Source organism: Panthera tigris, chromosome E2 (genome assembly GCF_018350195.1).
Source record: "Panthera tigris isolate Pti1 chromosome E2, P.tigris_Pti1_mat1.1, whole genome shotgun sequence".
NCBI classification, from domain to species: Eukaryota; Metazoa; Chordata; class Mammalia; order Carnivora; family Felidae; genus Panthera; species Panthera tigris.
This window is the reverse complement of record NC_056674.1, coordinates 11319992-11341579: the sequence shown is the minus strand read 5'-3', so window position 1 is coordinate 11341579 and position 21588 is coordinate 11319992. Positions and strand designations below refer to the sequence as shown.

At 57.5% G+C, this 21588-nt stretch overlaps 3 protein-coding genes across 11 annotated transcripts; 2 read left to right on the top strand and 1 right to left on the bottom strand.

Annotated features, from left to right (window-relative positions):
- Nucleotides 1–599: 599 nt before the first annotated feature.
- Nucleotides 600–4704, top strand: PPM1N (protein phosphatase, Mg2+/Mn2+ dependent 1N (putative)). Of its 3 annotated transcripts, none has more exons than XM_042970602.1 (5): nt 600–2160; nt 2746–2863; nt 2942–3047; nt 3132–3192; nt 4346–4704. In XM_042970602.1, exons 1-5 carry the CDS (start codon nt 1243–1245, stop codon nt 4412–4414), a joined length of 1272 nt encoding a protein of 423 aa, XP_042826536.1. In that variant the 5' UTR covers nt 600–1242; the 3' UTR covers nt 4415–4704. The 3 variants fall into 3 exon arrangements, with proteins under 3 accessions (XP_042826536.1, XP_042826538.1, XP_042826537.1); XM_042970604.1 differs by having other exon boundaries at nt 2962–3047; nt 4346–4431; XM_042970603.1 differs by lacking the exon at nt 4346–4704 and having other exon boundaries at nt 2962–3370.
- On the bottom strand, nt 3380–9928 carry LOC122234378 (collagen alpha-1(I) chain-like). Of its 3 annotated transcripts, XM_042970611.1 has the most exons (4): nt 8534–9928; nt 7883–8125; nt 6868–7008; nt 3380–3877 (listed from the first exon to the last, which is right to left on the bottom strand). In XM_042970611.1, the coding sequence occupies exons 1-4, from the start codon at nt 8879–8881 to the stop codon at nt 3836–3838; spliced, it is 774 nt and encodes a 257-aa protein (XP_042826545.1). In that variant the 5' UTR covers nt 8882–9928; the 3' UTR covers nt 3380–3835. The 3 variants fall into 3 exon arrangements, 2 of the variants coding, with proteins under 2 accessions (XP_042826545.1, XP_042826546.1); XR_006212158.1 differs by lacking the exon at nt 7883–8125; XM_042970612.1 differs by lacking the exon at nt 7883–8125 and having other exon boundaries at nt 6868–6962.
- Nucleotides 7224–20415, top strand: LOC102948970 (vasodilator stimulated phosphoprotein). Of its 5 annotated transcripts, none has more exons than XM_042970608.1 (13): nt 7224–7270; nt 14494–14665; nt 14760–14925; nt 16196–16289; nt 16768–16817; nt 16942–17183; nt 17356–17453; nt 18029–18080; nt 18241–18274; nt 18502–18547; nt 18703–18793; nt 19373–19430; nt 19552–20415. In XM_042970608.1, the coding sequence occupies exons 1-13, from the start codon at nt 7239–7241 to the stop codon at nt 19587–19589; spliced, it is 1173 nt and encodes a 390-aa protein (XP_042826542.1). In that variant the 5' UTR covers nt 7224–7238; the 3' UTR covers nt 19590–20415. The 5 variants fall into 5 exon arrangements, with proteins under 5 accessions (XP_042826542.1, XP_042826540.1, XP_042826541.1 ...); XM_042970606.1 differs by having other exon boundaries at nt 18238–18274; XM_042970607.1 differs by having other exon boundaries at nt 17353–17453.
- Nucleotides 20416–21588: the final 1173 nt, after the last annotated feature.

Genomic DNA, 21588 nt, shown 5'->3' with positions numbered 1-21588 from the left:
GGCGGGGCCGCGGCTGGGAAGGCACTGCAGCGCGGGGCCGGGGGCGGGGCCAGAGGACGAGAGGGGCGGGACCTGAGGAAGGGCGGAGGGGGGGGAGGCGGGTAAACACCCAGGGGCATGGGGAGGTGGGCGTGGCTTTTCTCCGAAAGGGGCGGGGCTAGAAGGTTAGACCACCCGGCGGAAAAGGCGCGGAAGGCGGTCTGAAGGGCGGGGCCTAGATGGAAGAGGGGGCGGCCTCTAGCGGCAGAGAGGCGGAGCCTAGGATAGGGTAGTGAGAGGGGCTCAGGAGGGAAAATGATGAAGGAACCTAGAATGGGGGCGTGGATCTCAGAGTGGGTTGGGGCGGAGCCAGGGGAGGTTTTCAGGAGAGGGTATAAAGATCCTACCGCTCTGAGGTAGGGTCTGAGCTGAGATCCTAAGAGGGAGTGGGAAAGGGGGCAGGAGAAACTACTCCGAAAGTTTGAGAAAAGGGGAGGAGCTCAGATATGGCTGGAGCTTAAATTAATTTAGAATGATGCAGGTAGTTGGGCGGGGTCAAAGACCCAGGAGGTAGAGGTGTGGCCTAGAGAAAATACATAACAACATGCAGGGTTGGGGACACGGCCCAGAAGGTAGGCGTAACCCACCGAGAGGAGGCCAGCTTTGGCTCACCACAAAGTAGCGGCTGAGCCTGTAGTTAAGAGGCGGAGCTAGAACGGAGAAGATTAGGATGTCTGAGGCTGTGTGCTTGAATGGATGGACAGGAACTGGAAAAGAAGCAACTGAAGTCCCGGGGCAAGACCCAGAAGTGGAGGGGTCGAACTAAAAAAGAAAGCATTTAAAGATTTTTGAGGCTGGGGGCGGGACCACGGAAGTGGGCGGAGCTTAGAGGGAGCAAGGTTGGGGACCCGAAACCCAAAGTGGAAAACACTGATTCTAGAATTCGTTTCCCTGCAACACTGTTTACTTCTATGACTCAGTTTCCTCTTCACTAAATCGGAGACGATGCAAAATCGTGGTAGCACGTGGTAAGTGCTAATTTTTTTAATGATTTTCCGTGACCCAGATCCCAACCTTCGCTTTGAAGGTGCAGGAGAGAGGACACCCAGGAGTCCAATCCCTTCTAGTAACTCGAGTGCAGGTCAAGGACATAGGAAGGAGATTTAGGTGGTTTAAAATCTCACAGTGGAGGGGATTAATGGAGTGGTGGCGGGGCGGGGGGGCAAATGCAGGGTGGAGGCTTCCTGATCCCAGGGCTGAAGGATGGCGGCCTTTGCCCGCCTGCTGGAATGTCTCCTTTGGTCAGCTCGCAAAGAACAGGAGGCAGAAGAGGAGGAGGAGGAGGGACGGAGGACTCACGACGGGCCTCGGTCGCTCCTGGACGCGCCGCGATGCTTCCAGCGGCCACACGGGGGTGCGGCCGCGTCTTGGGGACTGCGCTTTGGGGCGAGCGCTGTGCAGGGCTGGCGCGCGCACATGGAGGACGCGCATTGCGCTTGGCTCGCTCTGCCCGGGCTACCCCCAGGCTGGGCTTTCTTCGCGGTCCTCGATGGCCACGGCGGGGCGCGAGCCGCCCTCTTCGGCGCGCGCCACCTGCCTGGCCACGTGTTTGAGGCGCTGGGCACCGCGCCCGACGAGCCCGAGGGAGTGCGCGGGGCGCTGCGTCGAGCCTTCCTGAACGCAGACGCGCGCCTGCGTGCGCTCTGGCCTCGTGGCGAGCCGGGGGGCTCCACCGCCGTGGCGTTGCTCGTCTCCCCGCGTTTTCTGTACCTGGCGCACTGTGGTGACTCCCGAGCGATGCTGAGTCGCGCCGGCGCTGTGGCCTTCAGCACCGAGGACCATCGGCCTCTCCGGCCTCGGGAACGCGAGCGCATCCACAACGCGGGAGGCACCATCCGCCGCCGGCGCCTCGAAGGCTCTCTGGCGGTATCCCGGGCCCTGGGCGACTTTGCTTACAAAGAGGCTCCGGGAAGGCCTCCTGAGCTGCAGCTCGTTTCCGCGGAGCCTGAGGTGACCGCCCTGGCTCGCCAGGCTGAGGACGAGTTCATGCTATTGGCCTCTGACGGTGTGTGGGACGCGATGTCTGGCGCTGCCCTGGCGAGACTGGTGGCATCGCGCCTCTGCCTGGGCCTGGCCCCGGAACTTCTCTGCGCGCAGCTATTGGACACGTGTCTCTGCAAGGTCCTCGGGGCGGGGCTTGGAGTCATTGAGGGGAAGAAGTTAAAGGATCTAAGGAGGAGGGAGTTTTAGAGGCTTCCTCAACCAGAGTTTAGGACTCCACTAAAGGGAGTGGCCTGCCGGAGTGGGCAGGACCAAAATATGGAGAGGGTGGAGACTGAGGGCCGCCTTGAGTCAAGATGGGAGAGCAGTAACGCAGGATAGGTAAGTGGGAGGGACTTGAGAGAAAGGGCGTGGCCTTCTGGAACGGGACTGCCTCGGATTTAGGAGTTGGGTCCTGAAGTATGATTAGTGCCAGAAGGAAGAGCAGCTAGACAGCAGTGGGAGGAGCTGCGGAGAAGGGGCGTGGCTCTCTGATGGGGATTGGCTAGGACAGTGAGAGGGCGTGGTCTAGGTGATTGGTCCTGGGGAGAGGGCTTGGGTTAGACTGGCAGGTGGGCAAGATTTGAGAGAAATGTGTCCAACCAGATTGGGCAAGAGGGCACTAGAACGCTGAGATTGTCGGGAGGCTCCGCTTCCAAGGGCGTGGAGGCGTGCTGGGGCATTCGACCGTGTCCCACCGGGCTCTCTTTTCTCCACTTCCCCCAGGGCAGCTTGGACAACATGACCTGCGTCCTGGTCTGCTTCCCCGGGGCCCCCAGGCCTTGTGAGGAGGCAATCAGGAAGGAGCTAGCGCTGGACGCAGCCCTGGGCCGCAGGGTCTCTGGTGAGCAGGCTCCAAAAGCATAGCGGGAGGGGTGGCCGGTAAGCAAGGACACTCCCATAATCCTTGCCTCCTTCTCAGAGCTGTATTCCTCTGCTCAGGAGCCCCCCAGCCTGAACACGGTTTTCAGGACTCTGGCCTCAGAGGACATCCCAGATTTACCTCCTGGGGGAGGGCTCTACTGCAAGTGAGTCGGGGTGCGGTGAGGTGGAATGGGGGGAGGGGTACTAGAAGGAGGATCCCCTCCTGAGGGTCTCTCTCTGCTCTCCAGGGTCGCTGTCATTGCTGAAGCTTATTCTCGGCTCTGCCAGGCCTCAGGAGGGCGCTGGCAGGTAAGGACCCTCTGTTCTTGAATGTTTCTCTTAGAAACATGTGACGCAGCACTCCTACCTTTAGTGTTGGGGAAATTGAGGCCAGAGGAGACAAGGGACTTGCCTCATATGTTAATAAATTCTCACTCCTGGCCCTGAAGCAATGTGCTAGACACGATGAGGCAGGGCACGGGCGGGGCGGGGCGGGGCGGGGCGGGGTGGGGGTGGGGTGATGCAGAAGCAGAGAAGACTGCTCCTCCTCCCAACAAATGTGTCCCCTGCATTGCTCTGTAAAGCCCCATGCATCATCCCAAACACCACCCCCTTCATCCATAAGTAAGGCAGAAAAATTCGAGGAATGTTTATGACCAATCCCAAAGACTGGGTGTGCTGCAGAAACCACTGGGATGTCTCCGAGGATGGTCTGGGTCTCGGAGGAGAGAAGTGGTGAATTGGTCCCACGTAGCCTACAAGAATTTGGAGCTGTCCCAAGAGGTGGTGGGTGGAACCACATAAACGAAGGCGGGGGTGGGGGGGGGTGGGAGTCACCACCTCAATGGGATGGAGGGAGCTGGGGCTCAAGCCTGCAGTCCTTTGCACGGCGGAGAAGGCAGTTCAGGGAGAGGACTGTTGATAGTTTCCCAGCAGCAGAAGGATGTATTTGTCAGCATTGTTTGCGTTGTAATTGACAGAAGCCCAATTCCACCTGGGAATGCAAGACAGGGAACTTAATGGGTCAAGTAATTGAAGAGTTCGAGGCATGACTACATCCAGTTGTCAGATAACGTTATCAGGAACCATCTCTTAGTTTTATTTGCTCTGCGTGGACTTCCGCATGCGGTAGCAGAGAGTAGCAGCACTAGCCTCCTGGCCCAGGAGCCCAACATCCCCAGTGGAGGGAGTACCCCAGGTTCCCGGGAGCTGAGAACTCACTGGCCACACTGGACCACATGGCCGACCAGTCAGTGTGTCTCTGATTGGCCAGGCTGGGGTCACATGCCCACCCCAAGCGCCACAGGCTGAGGTCCACTCCACCCAAACCTGATGGATTGAGAGATGGGGAAAGGCAGTCCCTCAAAGGAAAACAAGAGCACAGCTTCCAGATCACAGGGGAACAGACACAGAGACCCAAGAAAAGGTTCCTATTGGCCATTTCCCACCTTTTGTGTTACAGAAGGGCCCAAATGGGGCCAGAAAACCCACTGGCACCCATTCAAACTCTTCCTTGGACTTGGAGGCCTGACAGCTGTTGCCCTCTGGGGACCCTCTGCCACTTGGGGCCTCAAGGTCACTAAGGAAGAAAACTCCCTTTCCCCAGCTACACAGATCGGCGGAAGGAAGACAGACCGATGGAGGAACCCCAGAATGTTTATTTCCCCTTCTCCTACTTCCCTCTCGCAGAAAGTCTCATGAGAGGGGAAATTCCACTCTCCATCTGAAAACAAAAAACAAAAATCAAACCACCCCAAATCCAATGTTTTTGAAGTATTTTCGGGCTGAATGGACCCTTAGGTGATCACACAGTTCAGGGTGCTTGGGTGGCTCAGTTGGTCAAGGGTCTGACTTTTGATCTCAGCTCAGGTCATGATCCTGCAGTTCATGGGATCCAGCCCTGCATCGGGCTCTATGTTGATAGCACAGAGCGTGCTCGGGATTCTCGCTCTCTCCCTCTCTCTCTCTCTCCCCTCTTCCCCTCCCCCACTTGCACGCACTCTTCTGTCTCTCTCAAAAAAATAATAATAAGTGGGGCGCCTGGGTGGCTCAGTCGGTTGAGCGTCCGACTTCGGCTCAGGTCATGATCTCACGGTCTGTGAGTTCGAGCCCTGCGTCGGGCTCTGTGCTGACTGCTCAGAGCCTGGAGCCTGTTTCAGATTCTGTGTCTCCCTCTCTCTCTGACCCTCCCCCGTTCATGCTCTGTCTCTCTCTGTCTCAAAAATAAAAATAAACGTTTAAAAAATAATAATAAGTAAATAAGTACACTTAAGAACAAAAAAGATCGCACAGTTCAATAACCTCTTCCTTTCCTATTTTTCATGTTTTAGGGGGAGATTGGGGAGAGTATTATTAAATTTTAATTATATAACTCAAAATAAATTTCTCTTGTAGAAAAACAACAACATTATTTGTCTTCTCATTTGGCAAATATGGATTGGGTACCTGCTGTGTGTAAGACCCGGCTCACAGCCATCACCCAGGCAGAACCACTGAGATTCCCACCCCTGACGGACCCACCAACTAGTGTGTGGGAAGACAGCGAACAAGAGAATTGATATATCATCTTAGACACTGATAAGTGTCCCGAGGAAAATAAAACAGGGCAAGGTGATAAGATGTCTGGGGGAGGGGGGCTACTTTGGTTTTTCAATTTTTGAATGGGTCATAAGTTCACTTGGTTCAAAATTCACAGGGTACAAAATGGCATACAATGAAATGTCTTTCTCGGTCCCCTACCCTACCCCATAGCCACTCAATTTTCCACCTGGGTTTTTAGACAGGGGGATCAGGGAAGATCTCTGAGAAGGGGGCAACTGAGCATGAGCAGAGACATGACAGAGAACAGGCCAGCCATGCAAATATCCCAGGGAACAGTGTTCCGAGACAGAAGGAGCAGCCAGGGCAAAAGCCTAGAAACAGGATGGAACCTGGCATTTTCAAGATGAGGCATGTTATTTGCTATTTGGACCTTTATAGAAAAGTTTGCAGACGGCACACAGAAGCGCTACCCCTCCCATTTCACAGATGGGAAAGCTGAGACTCAGGAGGAGAAAAAATTTGCCCTAGGTCACACAGAACGAGGGTTCCCATTCTGTTGGATCAATATGTGTTGAGCTGCTGTTCTGGGCCTGGCTGGATTGAGTGAGGCAGAAACTGATCAAGTCCACCCCTGCCCCCAAAGAATTCGCAGCTTAGGAGACACAGTGGGAAATAATTATAACCTAGACGGATCAGCGTTCAAGATCTCACAGAGCGGGGTAGAGAAGGGAAGATTACTCAGTTCTTCAGAGATGAAATCTGTCAGAGCATGGCCTCGAAGGATGAGGTGAAGGAGGTCAGCACAGCGTCCGGGTAGAGGGGACCAGGCTAGCATAAAGGCTGGGAAAGCCGATTCCCTCATCTAGTCGGCTGGGCCCCGAGAATCGTTGGTTTTACACTCATACCTTGCACCCAAACACCACTGTGGGTTCTGAGGGCTCAGGCAAGACAAGACGGCTATGGACCAGATTTATTCCTTACCTCCAGGCCTCAGTTTACCCATTTGTAACCGTTGAACCGATGATTTCCCAGGCATCCTGCCCACGCCTAAGGCACCTCACCCCGGCCAGGTGGCGCTCTACGGGAGGGGCGTGACCACTAGCGGCGTCACGTGGGGCGGGGCCTGCGGGACCTGCTGCGGAAGCCTGGGAGGGTGTCGGGGCTGAGCCCCAAGCCGGCGCGTGGGGGAGGGGGTTCCCAGAAGCTAGCACTAGGGTGGGTGCCCCTGCCTCCGCGCCCTCCATTTGCTGGATGATCCCGCCATCCTCTGCGGGCGAAACTGAGTCACGGCGGGGCGTGCGTGGGGAGGGGGCCAGGGGCTTTATCCACACAGGAACCGGGAGTCCTATCCCCACCCAGGTCCAGCGCCGCACCCCCCCCACCCCCACCCCGCTGCTGTGAGTCAGCGGCCGGCCGCGCCCCCTCGGCCCACTTCCTCCTCACCTTCCTGGGGCGGGCGGGGGGCGGTGAGAGGGATGGGGCCCTCCAGGCCCATCGCCCCCGTCTGTGCTGGGGAAGGGGTTCACCCCGCAGGAACCCTTCATAAATTGGCAGAGAAGGGAACTTTGGGAGTCTGAAGGTAGCCTTTAAGGGAGAAAATTTGAGTGAATCTAGGATTAACCAGATCGCTCCCCCCGCCCCCTCCATTAAGCAGAATGTGAAGAAATGGAGAAGTCGAAGGGGAGGGTGAGAAGAAATTGTGTCCCCATTAAGATCCTCCTAGGAATTTCCATCGTGGGAGAGAACGAGGGATCCAGGAAGGAACCCTTACCCTCCACCAAACTTCCCCCCGTAATTTGGGGGCGACCCTCGGCATGCATCCCCATGCAATAACGTTGGGGAAGAGGTAAACAGCGGAAGTCTAGGGTTCCGCGTTGCCCTTTTAAGCGCCCTTCACCCCCCCCCCAAACTGCCTTGAGGTGTCCGCGGCCCCTTTAAGGCGCAGGGCATTGTGGGTGCGGGGAGTGGAATTTTGGAACGAAATGTAGCGAAGAGAAGTACAGTAGTAAGAGTAACATTGTACCCGCCGCCGGCCGAGGGGGCGCGCCGGGGACGGGACGCCGCACCCCCTTTCTGCCGCAGGGACCCCCGACCAAACCTCCAGAGGGAGGAGGCGCCTGAGGACCCGGCCCGGTCCCGTCCACGTTCCCCCCAGGAAGCCGGACTCTATGGGGCGGGACCCTGGGGGAGACTGAGCAGAACCTGGAGCCAGCCCCGAACCCCTGAACCTTGAGCCAGGGGCGCCCCGGGAGCACCCACCCGTGGGTGCGCCGCCCGCCCGCTGAGCAGCCATGAGGTGAGCCTCGAACTGCCTCCAAACCCTTCCGCGCTCCGCGCGGGCTCCTCGCCCCGCCTTTGTCCCCCTCCCCCAGCTTGCTCCGGGCTGGAATTTGGGGACAGGGCACTGGGGGCCTCGGATTTGAGGCCGAGCCCCCTTGGACGAGTTCCAGTTACTGACCACTTCGCCGTGACTCCTAAGGCTCGGGGTGGTGCCGCTGAGGTTCTCCTGGGAGCCCTCAGATTTGGGGGCGCTCGGAGGACTCCCGAATTTCTTAAAGACTTTTTCAGAGAACCTCCAAGTTGGCAGATACTCCCTGCGTGGAGGCCAGGATTTAGGCAGGGCTCGGACCACCCCCCACAATCTCAACTGGGGCTCCAGAAGGGATTGGGGGGGGGGACTGGTTTTGGGGGTCCCTGGAACCTGGAAGAGAGATTCGAGACGTAGACCTTGGTTTTGGGGGGGGGGTCTCTCGTTACATGACTCTAGAAAAAGCCTTCTCAAGTGGGACCTCGCTTAACTTCGGGGGTGCTTCACCCCCCCCCCCCGAATTTGGGGGGCCCTCATCCTCCTGTGGAGGTTGGTGCGGGCGAGCCCACAGACCCAGGCGCAGCCTCGAGGGGTCTGGTTGGGACTCCCCACCCCCGCCGTTCCCCACCCACATTCAGCTCTAAGCAAGCTGTGCCTAGGACCGAGCCCGAGCGCTCCCCGCGGAGGGCGGCTCCCGGGCCCGGGGCCAGAAGGGCGGCCCGTCGCCCCCACCTGCGCGGTCCTGGGGAGGGAGGGGGCGCGGCAGCTGGGGGAAGAGGGGCCTTTGTCTTCCTGACTCACCTGTCGAGACAGCTGGTGTGGGGGGGCGGGCAAGGAGCGCAGTGGGCCGGCTGCTTTCCCCACCGCCACGCGCCTCCCCCTGCTCTCACCACCGCCCCCCTTCCTGGCCATCCGGAGCTGTTGGGTTGGAGGGGGCACGCTGTGAAGCCTCAAGGTCACAGCCCTCTCCCCCTGGGACCCAGGCTTCCAAGACAGCTCCAGCTCTCTTCCCAGGAATTTAATCCTGGGGGTGGGGGGGCCCAAAGGACCTGGGGATTTTGTCTTACCTGGGCCTCCCTGAGAACTCCTGGGCTCACCTGAGGGCGGGGCCGGTGTGGGCTGGGGGACCGGAGTAGACCCTCCCCCCATTCTCCCCTCCCCCGGCCCCCCATAATCTCTCCCTTGGGGCCTGAGCCTGACAATACTATCTCCCTTCCTCCACTCTCTCGGGGACTTCCTGCCCCCAAAGCCCCCGGCTTCAGGGGGGAGGCCCCTGGGACGACTGGGGATTAACCCCCTGGTGCCCACGTCCTCCCACTTCCCTCACGTTCCCCATGCCCCTGCCCTCTGACATTACGAGTGGCATTCCTGTTGGTGACCGTTAGAGAGTCCCCTCCGCATGTGAAAGTGCTTGTAGGAAAATTTGGAGCACGGGGGAAACCCACAGACACCCTCAAGGTCTCCTGCCTACCCCCACTGTAGCAACGTCTCTTCCAGGTCTGCCCTGGAGAGGGGGCTTCTTTCGGGAGCCAGGCTCTCTTCCCTCACCCTCTTCCCGGGGGACCCTCCTCTCCCACTGCCCCCCCCAGCCCCGCCCCTTGCCCCCCCCTCGCGTTTCCGGTCCCAGGCCCGTGGAAGGCGGATGGCGGATGTCCGAGTTAGTGCTGCCTCACTCACTGTGAGACCGTAAAAGGGCAGGAGCAGCGTCTGGGCCGGCCTCCCACCCCCCTCCCCCAGTCCCAGAGGCCTTGGTCCTCCCACAGGGCCCCCCCTACTGTTGGATGCGGCCAAACCTCCCACCTCCTGGGGGGTGGGGGCAGAAGTTGAACTAAAGCGTGTCCCACCTCCGGGGGGGGAGGGGGGGTGGTCTTCTCTGCTGATGGCCACACCCAACTTCCTGGGCCTTGCCCCCTCTCCCAGGACCGCTAGCATTCAAAAAGACCCATGCCTCTGCCTGAGGGCAGCTGGGGAAACTGAGGCTCATGGAGAGACAGGCCTGGCCCCAGATCCATCAGAAATTGATAGGCAGGGTAGATGGAAGGGAGGGGACTGGGATCTTCTGATTTCTGTCTGGTTTGGCTGGGGAGAGTCTCGGGGGCAGTCTGAAGAGAGGATGTTAGAACGGAAAATTCCGGGGCTCCTGGGTGGCTCAGTCGGTTGGGCGTCCGACTTCGGCTCAGGTCAGGATCTCACAGTCTGAGTTCCAGCCCCCCATCGGGCTCTGTGCTGACAGCTCAGAGCCTGGAGCCTGCTTCAGATTCTGTGTCTCTCTCTCAATGCCCCTCCCCTGCTCATGCTCTGTCTCTCTCTGTCTCAAAAATTAAAAAAAAAAAAAAAAAAAAAATTAAAAAAAATTAAAATTTTTTTTAAAAATGGAAAATTACAAGATATAGTTCTTTTTCTCCCAGTTTGACAAATATTTGTTGAGTGCTGTGTCGGAGACTCAGCTGGAATTCTGGGAAGGCGGAGAAAGGGGGCAGAGGTCTGAGAGTCTCGGGGCAGAAGGGACTCAAGTATTTGGGTCCATTTCTTTCTTCTTCCAGTTATGGTAATTATTATTACCATTAAATTTTTTTTTTTTTTTTAAATAATGAGACCATTTGATCAGACATCTACTCAGTGCCAGGCACTGTATTATGACTGCCCCCCTCCATGGGAAAACCGAGGCACGGAGAGTTTAAGTAAATCACCTATTAAAGTCTGTGGAAGTAGGCAACTTTGGATTTGAACTCAAGGCCGTCTCAGGGCTTTTAATGCTCTTAAAAAAAAAAAAATACAAGTAACGTGATTTTGCTGTATGAACACTTAAGATAATGCAGAGAAGCAAAAAGAACCCTTTCTTCCTGTTCGTTTATGGGAAACTGAGGCTTTTGGGGGAGGAGGGACTAGAATGAACCCACACAAGCCCACAGACCTGGTTCCTCATCCAGGATGGCTTCCAAGGTTTGTAGTTTGGAAAGGCGGTATGTGCCTGGGGGGACTGGATTCCAAGTTTTATGGTTTAAGGAGGCTGTGGGGTGAATCTTGAGGGGGGAATGAAGCAGGGGAGGGAAGGGCAAGCCTCTAATCTGGAAGGCTTGAGTAAACCAGAGTGACTATGCGTGGTTGCCTTCAGTGATGGGGAGCCCTCTTCCTCCTGTTCTGACTCCCTTGTTCAGCCAGTACCAAGTCCCAGGTCCTGAGTTCTGGGCTTTTCTTATCTCTTTGAATCCTTACAGCAAACCCGGTGAGTTACGGTTTCCAGGGCTGGAAACTGCAACTCAGAGAGGTGAAGCCACATAACACGGGGGTGACTTGAGCCCTTTGTCATCCACCACATGTTAGCACTTTCCAGAATGTAGGGACTTACGGGAAGGTATGGGTCCTGGGCTGGCTGGGATTTAAGGCTCTCTCGTGTCAGATCAAGGGTGCGAGACCCCGGGAGACTGGGGGAATCAGGCGGACCCCGTTTCAAACTCACTCCCTGCTGCCCGGGCTGTGGGATTTTCCATTCCAGCTTTTTTTTTTTTTTTTTTGCCTGGTTTACAGTTTTATTTTTTGAACTTGAGTAACGAAGCAGCATCTTATAGGTGACACCAGCCCAGGGTTGAAAAAGAAAAAAGAAATAAGCAATTCAAAAGGGTAAACCGTCCTAAACGTCCATTTCCTCCCATCCTTCCTCAGGCCCCCAGGGGCCCTCCGGCCTTGGTTAGTCTCCTGAGAAGCAGCCCCTGCCTATATCACCTCACCACCCTGTGTGCAGATGTATTTATATCCTGTCACCTTTTTTTTTTTTAAACCTCTGATATGCACCTCTTTATACCTTGCCTCTTAAAAAAATTCAGCTTAGCTGTTTCCTCTTTAAATGAGACTAAGAACTTGGGTAGGCTAGGGTACAGACAGGAGCCCCTCCGCTTAACTTGCCAAATGACCTGGGACAAGTGTCTTTACCCCTCTGTGCCCGTAGTGCTTCATCTGTAAAACGGGTAAAGCACCAGAGCCCATGTCCCAAGGCTCATTGGGCAAATTGGGGCTCTGTACCTACAACAGTGTCTGGGACGCAGGCTAACCCATAAAGGTGGGCGCCTTCGTTAAGAGTTTTCCCTTTAACGATCAACAACTACTTGGTGAATTGGCAACAATTGCGCGTCCATTACGTGCCAGGTACATAGGTTGTGGGGATACAGCGGTGAACAGAGACGAAAAGAGTTGCTGTCCTGACAGTTTGGTAGGGGAGACAGGGATCTGTCAGGTAGGATCCCTGCTGAGAAACAGGGAACATGGGATGAGAGGGAGGAGTTTTTCCAGACGGAGTAGTTGAGGAGGGCTTCCCGGAAGAGGTGACATCTAAGGGGAGACCTGAAGGAGACGAGAACCCAGGATGAGGAAGTGCACAGGTCCGAGGCAGGAATGTGTCTGGCATGTTGAAGGAGGGCCCGACCGCGGGGCTGGAACAGAGCAGTGGGGCCGGCACAGCGAGCTTGAGGGAGGGAAGGGATGAGATCAGAGATGAACCCGGATCAGACAGGCCACAGAGAGAAGTTGGCTTTTATTCTGCGGGAGCCGCGGGAGCTTCCGAGAAGAGAAGGGCCACGACCCGACTTGTGTTTCAGTAAGGTCCTTCTGCTGTTCACGGGGACGCTGTGGCCTGGAGAGGGTCAACTCCCCGCTTCTCCAGCCGGGCCAGAGACTCAGCAGGGCAAGGCTGCTTGGGAGAGCAAAGTGCAGGCAGGGTGGAGTGGCAACCATAGCCCCGGGCGCCTGGCCAGAGTCTGCCCTGGGTGTGGGTGGCAGGTGTGGGCGAGGCCTTAACCCTGCTCTGCCAGGGGCAGCGGGAGCCAGAAACAGTCCCCGAGGCCGCACTTGTCTGGAAACAGCACCTGATATTTGGGTGGGGCCCACGCAGTCTCCCCGGTGGCTACGACCGCGGACTTGAGAGCCAGGTGGCGGGGGTTCAAGTCCTTGCTCCGCTGCTTACCAGCTGTGTGATCGTGGCCAAGTCACTCCACCTCTCTGGGCCTCCATTTATAGTCCTCACTTGCAAAATGAAGAGAAAACAGTGCCCGTCTTGGAGGGCTGCCGTGGGCATAAAACGGGTGTCCCTTTGCAAAGGGCTTAGAGCGCCTGACCGGCTCTAGTGCCCGATGGGAGGGAGGCGCTGCGATTACGTAAACGTGCGAGGGGGAACGGGGGGCTCAGCTTCCTGGCCTAGGAACCGGGGCCTGGGCCTGCTGAGGGGCTTTCCCTGCCCTGTCTTTTACAACGTCAGCGTCACGCCCCAGCCCCCAGCCCTGGCAGAGGCAGAACCATTGCCAAGTATAATTTATCTCCCCGGAAACCCCTGACCACCAACTTCCTCTTTTCAGGAAAAAGTCTGCTGGGGGTGGGGCGGGGCAGGGTGGGGACCAGTGCTTCCCTCTGGTCTGTGTGTGACCTTGGGCAAGTCACTTCCCGTCTGGGAGCCTGAGTTCCCTCACTGGGGGAGGGGGCATGGGACCTCTCCAGGACTGATGGGGGCTCCGGGGAGATGTGGCCGTCTGACTCCCCAGGGGTGTCCGTTCAGGGTGCCGTGAAAGGGATGCTGACAGTTACTAAGCACTCAGTACGTGCCGGGCACTCTGCCAAGGGCTGTCTGTGCCCAGACTCGCTTACTCCTCCCACTGCCCCGGGAGGTGGGGACTGTCATTTCCCCAGTTTGCAGGCAAGGAAGATGAGTACCTGGGTGGGAAGGTGCTGGCCTGAGTCACATGGAGTAGGCGTCTCAGGGAGCATTTGAACCCACGTCTCTGAATATCAGATCCTGAACTCAGAACCGGTGTCCTGACTCCTCCCTGCCAAAGCTGAGTCAGATGTCACTTCCTCCAGGAAGTCCTCCCTAACCCCCAGGCCAGGGCGGGTGCTCCTTCTGAGCACCCCAAGCCTGGCCTTGGGCTGGCACTGTCCCTGGACAGGACTGTCTACTGCCCTAGAGGGTGGGGCCGGGGCTGTCTGGATCACTGCCCAAGACATAGGCTTGAGAGAACAGGGAGCGTCTGCTGATGGCGGCTGGTGCCCGGGGGCCGGATGGATGGGGCGGAAGAGCCTGGGATCTAGCGTCCATGTTCCGCCCACTGCAGACCTCACCCTTCCCCTCCCTGAGCCTCCGCTTCCTCCCCTGACCGGAGCCCGGGGAGTGAGGGCTGTGGGGGAGGGGGGGTGGTCAAGCACCCTGGCGGAGACAGGGAAACAGGGTCTGAGAGCACCGGGCGGGGGCTGGTCCCCAGTGCTGTGCAGAGCTCCTGCCGGGTCCCCCCTGTCCTGCTTCTCCTGAGCCCCCGTGTCCAACTCTTACCCGCTCCCCTGAATCTCCGTCCGTCTGTCTCGGACTGTCTGCCTGTCTCTCCTCACTCACTAGGTGCTTGTCTGTCTCTTTCCGCAGCCCCTGTCTTCCCATTTGTTCCCTCTGCCTGTCTCTCTGTCTCTGGCTCTCCCTCCCTCACCCGTCTCCCCACATCCGTCAGTACATTTGTCTCTTGCCGTCTATCCGTCTGACTCTTCCTCTCCCTCACATTCCCAGTTGGCCTCTTTGTCTGTCTCCCTTCCACTCAGTCTGTCTCTGTCCCACCTGTCTGCTTCTCTCTCTCAGTCTCTGCCTCGGTCTCCCTGCAGGCCTGTCTCCCCCTCATACGCTGTGAATCTCCACATCTCCCCGGGGGACCCAGATGGAGGTGACCAGCCCGTGGAGGGTGGGGCCCGTGCTCGGCTGTGCTAACCTGCCCTTCTCCTTCCCCCCCACCCCGCAGTGAGACTGTGATCTGCTCCAGCTGGGCCACCGTGATGCTTTACGATGACATCAACAAGCGATGGGTGCCGGCAGGCACGGGCCCCCAGGCTTTCAGCCGCGTCCAGATCTACCACAACCCCACGGCCAATTCCTTCCGGGTTGTCGGCTGGAAGATGCAGCCAGACCAGCAGGTGAAGCCTCCGCCTCCCTCTCCCTCTTCCTGTGCGGGCTCTGCCCCCCACCGCTGCCCCCAGCATCCTCACCCGCCTTTCCCCTCCTGCCAAGGTGGTCATCAACTGTGCCATCGTCCGGGGTATCAAGTATAACCAGGCCACCCCCAGCTTCCACCAGTGGCGCGACGCCCGCCAGGTCTGGGGCCTCAACTTCGGGAGCAAGGAGGACGCAGCACAGTTCGCCGCGGGCATGGCCAGCGCCCTAGAGGCATTGGAAGGTTCGAAACTGGGCAGAGGGGACCGCTGAGGCCTGCCTGCCACTTTACCGCTCTCAAATTAGCCCCATTTTTTAAATGTTTATTTATTTATTGTTGAGAGGGCGAGCGCGCACAAGCCGGGGAGGGGCAGAGAGAGAGAGGGAGGCACAGAATCGGAAGCAGGCGCCAGGCTCCGAACTGTCCACACAGAGCCCCACTTGGGGCTCGAACCCACACACCGTGAGATCACGCCCTGCGCTGAAGTCAGATGCCCAACCGACTGAGCCCCCCAGGCGCCCCAAATTAGCCCCATTCTCATTCATTGCTAACTCACCACTACCGTGGAGATTCTACGGTGAGGATTTTGCACGGGCCCCTCTGTGCCCTACGTGCACCCATGTGTAAAACGCGGGACTCCCAGGTGACCGCCTCCCCGATCAAGACGGAGATACTTCCAGGCCCCAGAAGGCTCCCTGTGCCCTTTCACTAGGTGCCCATTGTAGTGATATGTCATCGGTTAGTTTTCTGGCATCGCTATGAAGAAAAAGACCTCTGATCAGTGTGAAACGTGGACCTGCCCTCCCCCCCGCCCCCGCCCCGGGTGTGTAGGTAGAGGCGGGTTCCAGTTCAGGTGAGCTGGGATGGGGCCTGCGCCCCTGCATTTGTAGTAAGTGCCCCGGTGGATATGGGGCTGCCAGTGCACAGACAATACACTGAGGAGCAGGGCTTGAGGAGACCGGCGTCCGGGGCGGCCACCGTAGCACTTCAGATACCCCGATGGCAGAGGGGTTCGCTTCCCGGGGCAACCTCAGTGCCAGCGGGGGAAGGGCTTGCCCGTCTGGGGGCACAGAAAAAGACGGTGGGTGGTTCAGGTTGTGGGAACCAGAGGCTTGGAGGCGGGTGAGGAAGAGGCTCTCGACCTTTCTGGGAAAGGCATTCTTGGGCTGGGGTCTGAGTGGCGGTGACGGTGGTTAAAAACCTGGACGCCGGAATCAGCCCGAATTGGCGGGGTTCGTGCAAACTCTGGTCCGCAAGACACGGGGTAGGTGACGGCCCCATGGGCATCGCTGCCCTCGCTGGGCATCATCACAGCACCCGGCTCCAACCAGTTCTGTCAAGGGAGGCTGGTGGGGGGAACTTCAACCCACACCCCAGCCCGAGGGTCGGGGTCCTGGAGGAAGAAGGAAGCGAGAGCCTCCGGGCGAGATTCCTGGGAGAGCTGAGCGAGAGAGCTGCTGGGTGGGGCCGAGTTCCAGGGTTGACTCACCACCCTTTCACTCTCACCTTCCAGGAGGGGGGCCTCCACCACCGCCACCACCAGCAGCACCTTCCACCTGGTCTGTCCAGAACGGTCCTGCCCCAGAGGAGGTGGAACAGCAGAAAAGGTGGGGCCAGCCCCTGGGTGGGGAACCTTACCACCACCAGCGTTCTAGGATGTTCCAGAACCCCTGACTCCCAGAGTCCGGCACTCTCCCACTTTGTTTCCCCAATGTTCCTACTCCCAGGGGGCTAAGAATGAAGGGCTTTCAGAAAACCCCACCTCCTGGAGAGTTCGAGAAGTTCCCACACCCAGGGTTGCAGCACCTTCTGACCCCGTCAAATCCTGGTCCCCACATTCCCAGAGTCCACAAGTCGGTCGTTTTAAAAGATCTTGGGCATTTTGTGATTCAAACGTTCTTGACAGTCTGATGACTAGAAGCCTCACGTCTGGGTCTCCCTGCCCTGCCCTTCCCCCCAACTCTTTCCTGGGCCCCCGGGGGAGGAAGGCAGTCAGCCCCCCCCGGAGACCTGAGAGAGAAGCCGAGAGGTTGCTGGCCATCCTCGGGGACCCCGAGTGATAGTAGCTCTGTCGCCCCTTCTCAGGCAGCCCCCGGGCCCGCCGGAGCACATGGAGCGCCGGGTCTCCAATGCAGGTGAGTGCTTGGTGGTGGCCTTGGGGGGACGTGGAGGCGGGACTCCCCAGAGGAGGGGGTGGGCCAGCTGGACAGCGAGGGGCGAGGCTTCTCTCTCAGCACCCTCTTTCTCTGTTTCTTTCAGGAGGCCCACCTGCTCCTCCAGCTGGGGGGCCGCCCCCCCCTCCAGGGCCTCCCCCTCCTCCGGGTCCCCCCCCACCTCCTGGGGTGTCCCCCTCAGGGGTCTCGGCCGCAGGGCACGGAGCAGGGGGAGGCCCGCCCCCTGCGCCCCCTCTCCCCACAGCACAAGGCCCCAGTGGTGGCGGAACTGGGGCCCCCGGCCTTGCGGCCGCCATTGCCGGAGCCAAACTCAGGAAAGTCAGCAAGGTGAGGGGCCAGGTCCCGCAGGATGTGGGGTGATGGGGCCCTGATGGGATAATGGAATGAGGCCAGAGTTGCCCTGGGGAGGGGGGGGTGGGGGGGTGTCACAGGAGGGCTGGGGGGGGGGGGCAAGAGGCCTGCGCATAAAGCCCCCTCCTCTTTGTAATTTCTCCAGCAGGAGGAGGCCTCAGCGGGGCCCTCAGCCCCCAAAGCAGACAGCGGCCGGAGCACGGGCGGGGGGCTGATGGAAGAAATGAACGCCATGCTGGCCCGGAGGTGAGCCTGAGCCTGGAGCCTGGAGCAGTCAGTGCCTTGGAAAGCTCTGGGAAGGCGTCCCGAGACCAGCAGTCATCACCTGGAGATTCCAGTTCAGTAGGGCCGGGTTGGGGGAGGGCTCAGATTCCCAATGCGTTTGTTTCTTTGGGTGAAAGTTCCCTCTTTGACAGCCAGGTTTGGGATCTCATGCTGGAGATTCCATTCTCCTGAGATGGCTGAGGTTTGCAACCACCCAGGTAGCCTCTAGAATGTTCTAAAACCCAGAATTCTAGGACCTCAGGAGGTCTCCCCTTAGGAGATCCTGCCTGGGCATCTTGGACACTCAGATTCCTAGAATCCCAAGCAGCGGAAGACAGAAGCCCTCCACCCTTAGCGCGTTGTGCTTCCCAGATGGGAGCAGTGTGAGGCCCGCACCCCAGCTGGAGAGCAGCGCTCTCTTTAACTTCTAAAACTCAAGTTTTAGAGAATTCCAGAACTCTACGCCTTAGAATCCACCTTTCTAGAACTCTGGTTAAGAGCTACCGAGTGGCTGAGGGAGGGCTGAAGCCATCTGTTTTTGCCTGTCCCTCCTGCAGAAGGAAAGCCACACAAGTTGGGGAGAAACCCCCCAAGGATGAATCTGCCAATGTGAGTTAGGGGCTCTTCCTGCCACGTGCACCTTAGGCTGTACCATTCGGGTAGGGATACTGGGGAGGGCGGTGGGGGTGTGCTAGGAATGGGCGGGGTTTGAAGCTGGCGGAGGAGAACGAGCCGCCCGTCTCATGACAGTTTTATTTCCCACCAGCAGGAGGAGCCAGAGGCTAGAGTCCCAGCCCAGAGTGGTGAGTGAGCCGGTCCGGCCACAGGAGCTATGGGTCAGGATGCCCTGTTCTCACCCGGAACGCCCCTCCCGCCCCCTCCCCTCCATGGGGGAGTCTGTGCCAACACTGCTGGGGATTGTGGTCTCCGGAGACGGTTCTTTGAACAGGGGCTGATGAAGCTAGGGGGTGGAGATTGAGGCAGGACCTTCCTTGCCCCTGATCTTCCCGATTCATTGTCTTTCCCCCAGAATCTGTGCGGAGACCCTGGGAAAAGAACAGCACAACCTTGCCAAGGTGGGCCATCAATGCTGGGGCCCCATCCCCCCGTAAATAGTCGGATTTGCCCACTTTGTAGGAAGGAACACCATGTGACCCTTGGAAGGGGAAGCAGGGGAGACGGACCCTCTCTCTAACCTCATTTCTATTCCAAACCACACCTACTCGCCTAGGATGAAGTCTTCGTCTTCCGTGACCACTTCCGAGGCCCACCCCTCTACGCCCAGCTCCAGTGATGAGTCAGACCTGGAGAGAGTGAAACAGGTAGCTCAGGGGAGGGGCCAGGGGTGAGAATCGGGGGCTAGAAAGGGGCCACGGGAAGACAAGGAGATCTGGGTCCAAACGCTGCCGCTGGCCTGCCCTGTGATTCCATGATAAAGCCTCTGAAACCTCCGTTTTCCAACCCGAGACATGGAGGGATTCAATCGGGTCGGGAGGACACTGAAACCACAGCCTCCTCTGCCAGTGCCCGGACAGACCTTACTAATCTATCACTGCGCTCCTTCCTGAGGAGTACTCAGAGTCCTTTCCAGCACACCAGCCCCAGCCATCCATCACCAACTGGAATTGGCAGGAGACTGGAATGTATTTGCCAACCCCGGTACTGGATGTTCTCCAGTACTTTTCATCTGGCTCCAAGGATCCAGAATTTTCCCCTAGAATTCTCCAGTCACTCTATGGCTTTATCAGTGATGTCATTGTGTGTGTGTGGGTGGGGTGTGTGTGTGTGTGTGTGTGGTCCTTGAACCTTATTCCTCTGGCCCTTCAGTCATTAAGAAAGGGAGGATTCATTTCTACAAGTCCAGGTACCCTTCCTGACTGGTTACACCCCATTATTTCCAGGAGCTTCTGGAAGAGGTGAGGAAGGAACTGCAGAAAGTGAAAGAGGAAATCATTGAAGGTGAGGCGGTTTTTTAAATTTTAAATGTCTATTTTGGAGGCATCCCTTGCAGAGAGCCCTGTTCTGGAAGGGAAGGGGGAAGAGGCTCCGCCCCTGACCTCTGCCCCTTGTTTCCTTCCAGCATTTGTCCAGGAGCTGAGGAAGCGGGGTTCCCCCTGACCACAGGGCTCCCGAAAATCCCATATGTCCTTTCTGCACACCCCGCCTGTCACCCTGCTTTCCCTGCCTCAACTTGACTTGGAATTGGCTGAAGACTACACAGGAATGCGATGTCCCCGCTCCCCATCCTACTTGGAAAATTCCAAGGGGGTGTGGCTTCCTTGGCACCGTGCCCACACCCATACTGGCTGCTGATTGGCTGGGGAGGCCCCCACCCTTTGCTCCCTTTGGTCCTTCCCCTCTCCTTGGGGCTGGTTCCTCCGCTGGGGATGTACCAATGAACCCCACGGTAAGGGGGGAGGAAGGAGGGAATTTCACATTCCCTTGTTCTAGATTCACTTTAACGCTTAATGCCTTCGAATTTTTGTTTTTTTAAGAAAAAAAAATATATATATATTTAGGTTTTTTGGGGGGGAAAGGGAAATTTTTTTTTCTCTTTGGTTTTGATAAAATGGGGTATGGGGAGTTTTTAAATGCTGTGCCCCAGGCTTGTCCCATTTGGGGCAGCTATTTAAGGGGGGGGTGTGTCCCACCAGGCTGGGGGCACCTCCACCCCCCCACCCCAGGGAACTCCCTTCCCTTTGGCTCCTTCCCCTTTTCTATGAGGAATTAAGATGCTGTAACTTTTTGGAACCTCAGTTTTGTTTTTTTTTTGTTTGTTTTGTTTTTTTATTTGGGTAGGTTTTGGGGGCCAGGCCATTTTTACCCCTGGGGAAAATAAAAGGAGGGAGAAAGGAAAAGGGGAGGAAACCTCCCCTCTCCCACCTTCACCTTTAGCTTCTTGAAAAATTGGCCCCTACGGAATAAATCTGCCAGTTTTTATAAATGCTAAGGTTTCTGGAGTGATTTGAAGGGCCGCTCTGATGAAGACGGGGATGTGCCCCTCCCCCAGCAAACTCCCTTCCCCTCCTCTTCCTCCTTCCCACCCTGCACCTGTTCCGGTTGCCACAGGGCTCCTGCAGCCTGGGTGGTCTCAATACCCTCTCAGCCTCCTCCTGTCCCCAAGCCTCTTCTGGGCAGCCTCCTCATTCCTTTCCCCCTGCACCAAACAGTTCAGTACGGTAGAGAAAGCTAAGCATGGTCCTTCACTGACTGTGTGGCATCGGGCAAGTCCCTTTGCTACCCCTGGGCCTCAGTTTCCCCATCTGGGAAAGGGCTTACGGGATGACTCTGCCCTTCCTGTGGGACTCCTCCCAGCTTCTCTCCTAATTTCAGTGAGCCTTGTACCCATTTTGTAGATGTACGTCATGGTTCTCTGACACATTCTTAAAGATGACTTCTTTACCCCAGAGCTCCTTTAATTATAAAATATTTACAGTCTTGAAAAAAAATAGAATTCAGAAGTCACAGAGCTCACACACACCCCCTTCAGTGGTTCAATGGGTTGGCAGGGGGTAGGTGGGGTAGAAAACCCTGCCTGGTTGGAATATTCCATTCGGATGGGGGTGGGGGACTTCAGAGCTGAGGGGCAGGTGGTCCCACTGCGTGAAGGAGGGTGAGGGTGGGCTGGGCGATCAGTCCAAAGGCAAGAAGGAAGAAGGAATCCCTGAGTACTTGAGAGCAGGCTTGGATGGGATGTGACAAGTGACCCATGTAGCAGGGGACTGGGTGGGTCCCTGTGAAGGGCTAGCAGGGAAGGACAGTGGAAAAGGACAACAGGAGGTCCAGAACTTCAGGTACACAGAGGCTTAGACCGACACAGAATGGCCCATCCCCAGGCAGGACCAATTTTTCTGTCCCAGAGGACCAAGTCCTGTTGGAACAGACCACAGGCGGTGGGGAGACCCTGTACCATGGGTTATGCCACAGACTAAAGTGGGGGGTATCTGTTGGAATGATCCACTTGAGGGGGTGACCTGCTGAGGTACCAGTGGTTGGTGGACTGAAGGCAGGAGCCACAGGGTGACCCACTGGGCAGAAGGCCCTCCAAGACCCATCCTTCTCTGTCCCCTCCAAAGTGAGGTAGATGGAAAGTGACCGGGTCTGTAAACCCACTGGG

Coding starts and splice junctions, on each gene's coding strand:
- LOC122234378 (XM_042970611.1), bottom strand. CDS start 8,881: ATGGGGGGAGGGTCTACTCCGGTCCCCCAGCCCACACCGGCCCCGCCC. Junction 8,126..8,533: donor CACACCAGCTGTCTCGACAG/GTGAGTCAGGAA, acceptor TCTCTCTTCCAG/GTTCCAGGGACCCCCAAAAC. Junction 3,878..6,867: donor CCCCCGCCCGCCCCAGGAAG/GTGAGGAGGAAG, acceptor TTGCATTCCCAG/GTGGAATTGGGCTTCTGTCA.
- LOC102948970 (XM_042970605.1), top strand. CDS start 7,239: ATGCATCCCCATGCAATAACGTTGGGGAAGAG. Junction 7,271..14,493: donor GCAATAACGTTGGGGAAGAG/GTAAACAGCGGA, acceptor CCCACCCCGCAG/TGAGACTGTGATCTGCTCCA. Junction 19,431..19,551: donor GAAAGAGGAAATCATTGAAG/GTGAGGCGGTTT, acceptor GTTTCCTTCCAG/CATTTGTCCAGGAGCTGAGG.
- PPM1N (XM_042970602.1), top strand. CDS start 1,243: ATGGCGGCCTTTGCCCGCCTGCTGGAATGTCTCCTTTGGTCAGCTCGC. Junction 2,864..2,941: donor CCTGGGCCGCAGGGTCTCTG/GTGAGCAGGCTC, acceptor CCTCCTTCTCAG/AGCTGTATTCCTCTGCTCAG. Junction 3,193..4,345: donor CCTCAGGAGGGCGCTGGCAG/GTAAGGACCCTC, acceptor TTTGTGTTACAG/AAGGGCCCAAATGGGGCCAG.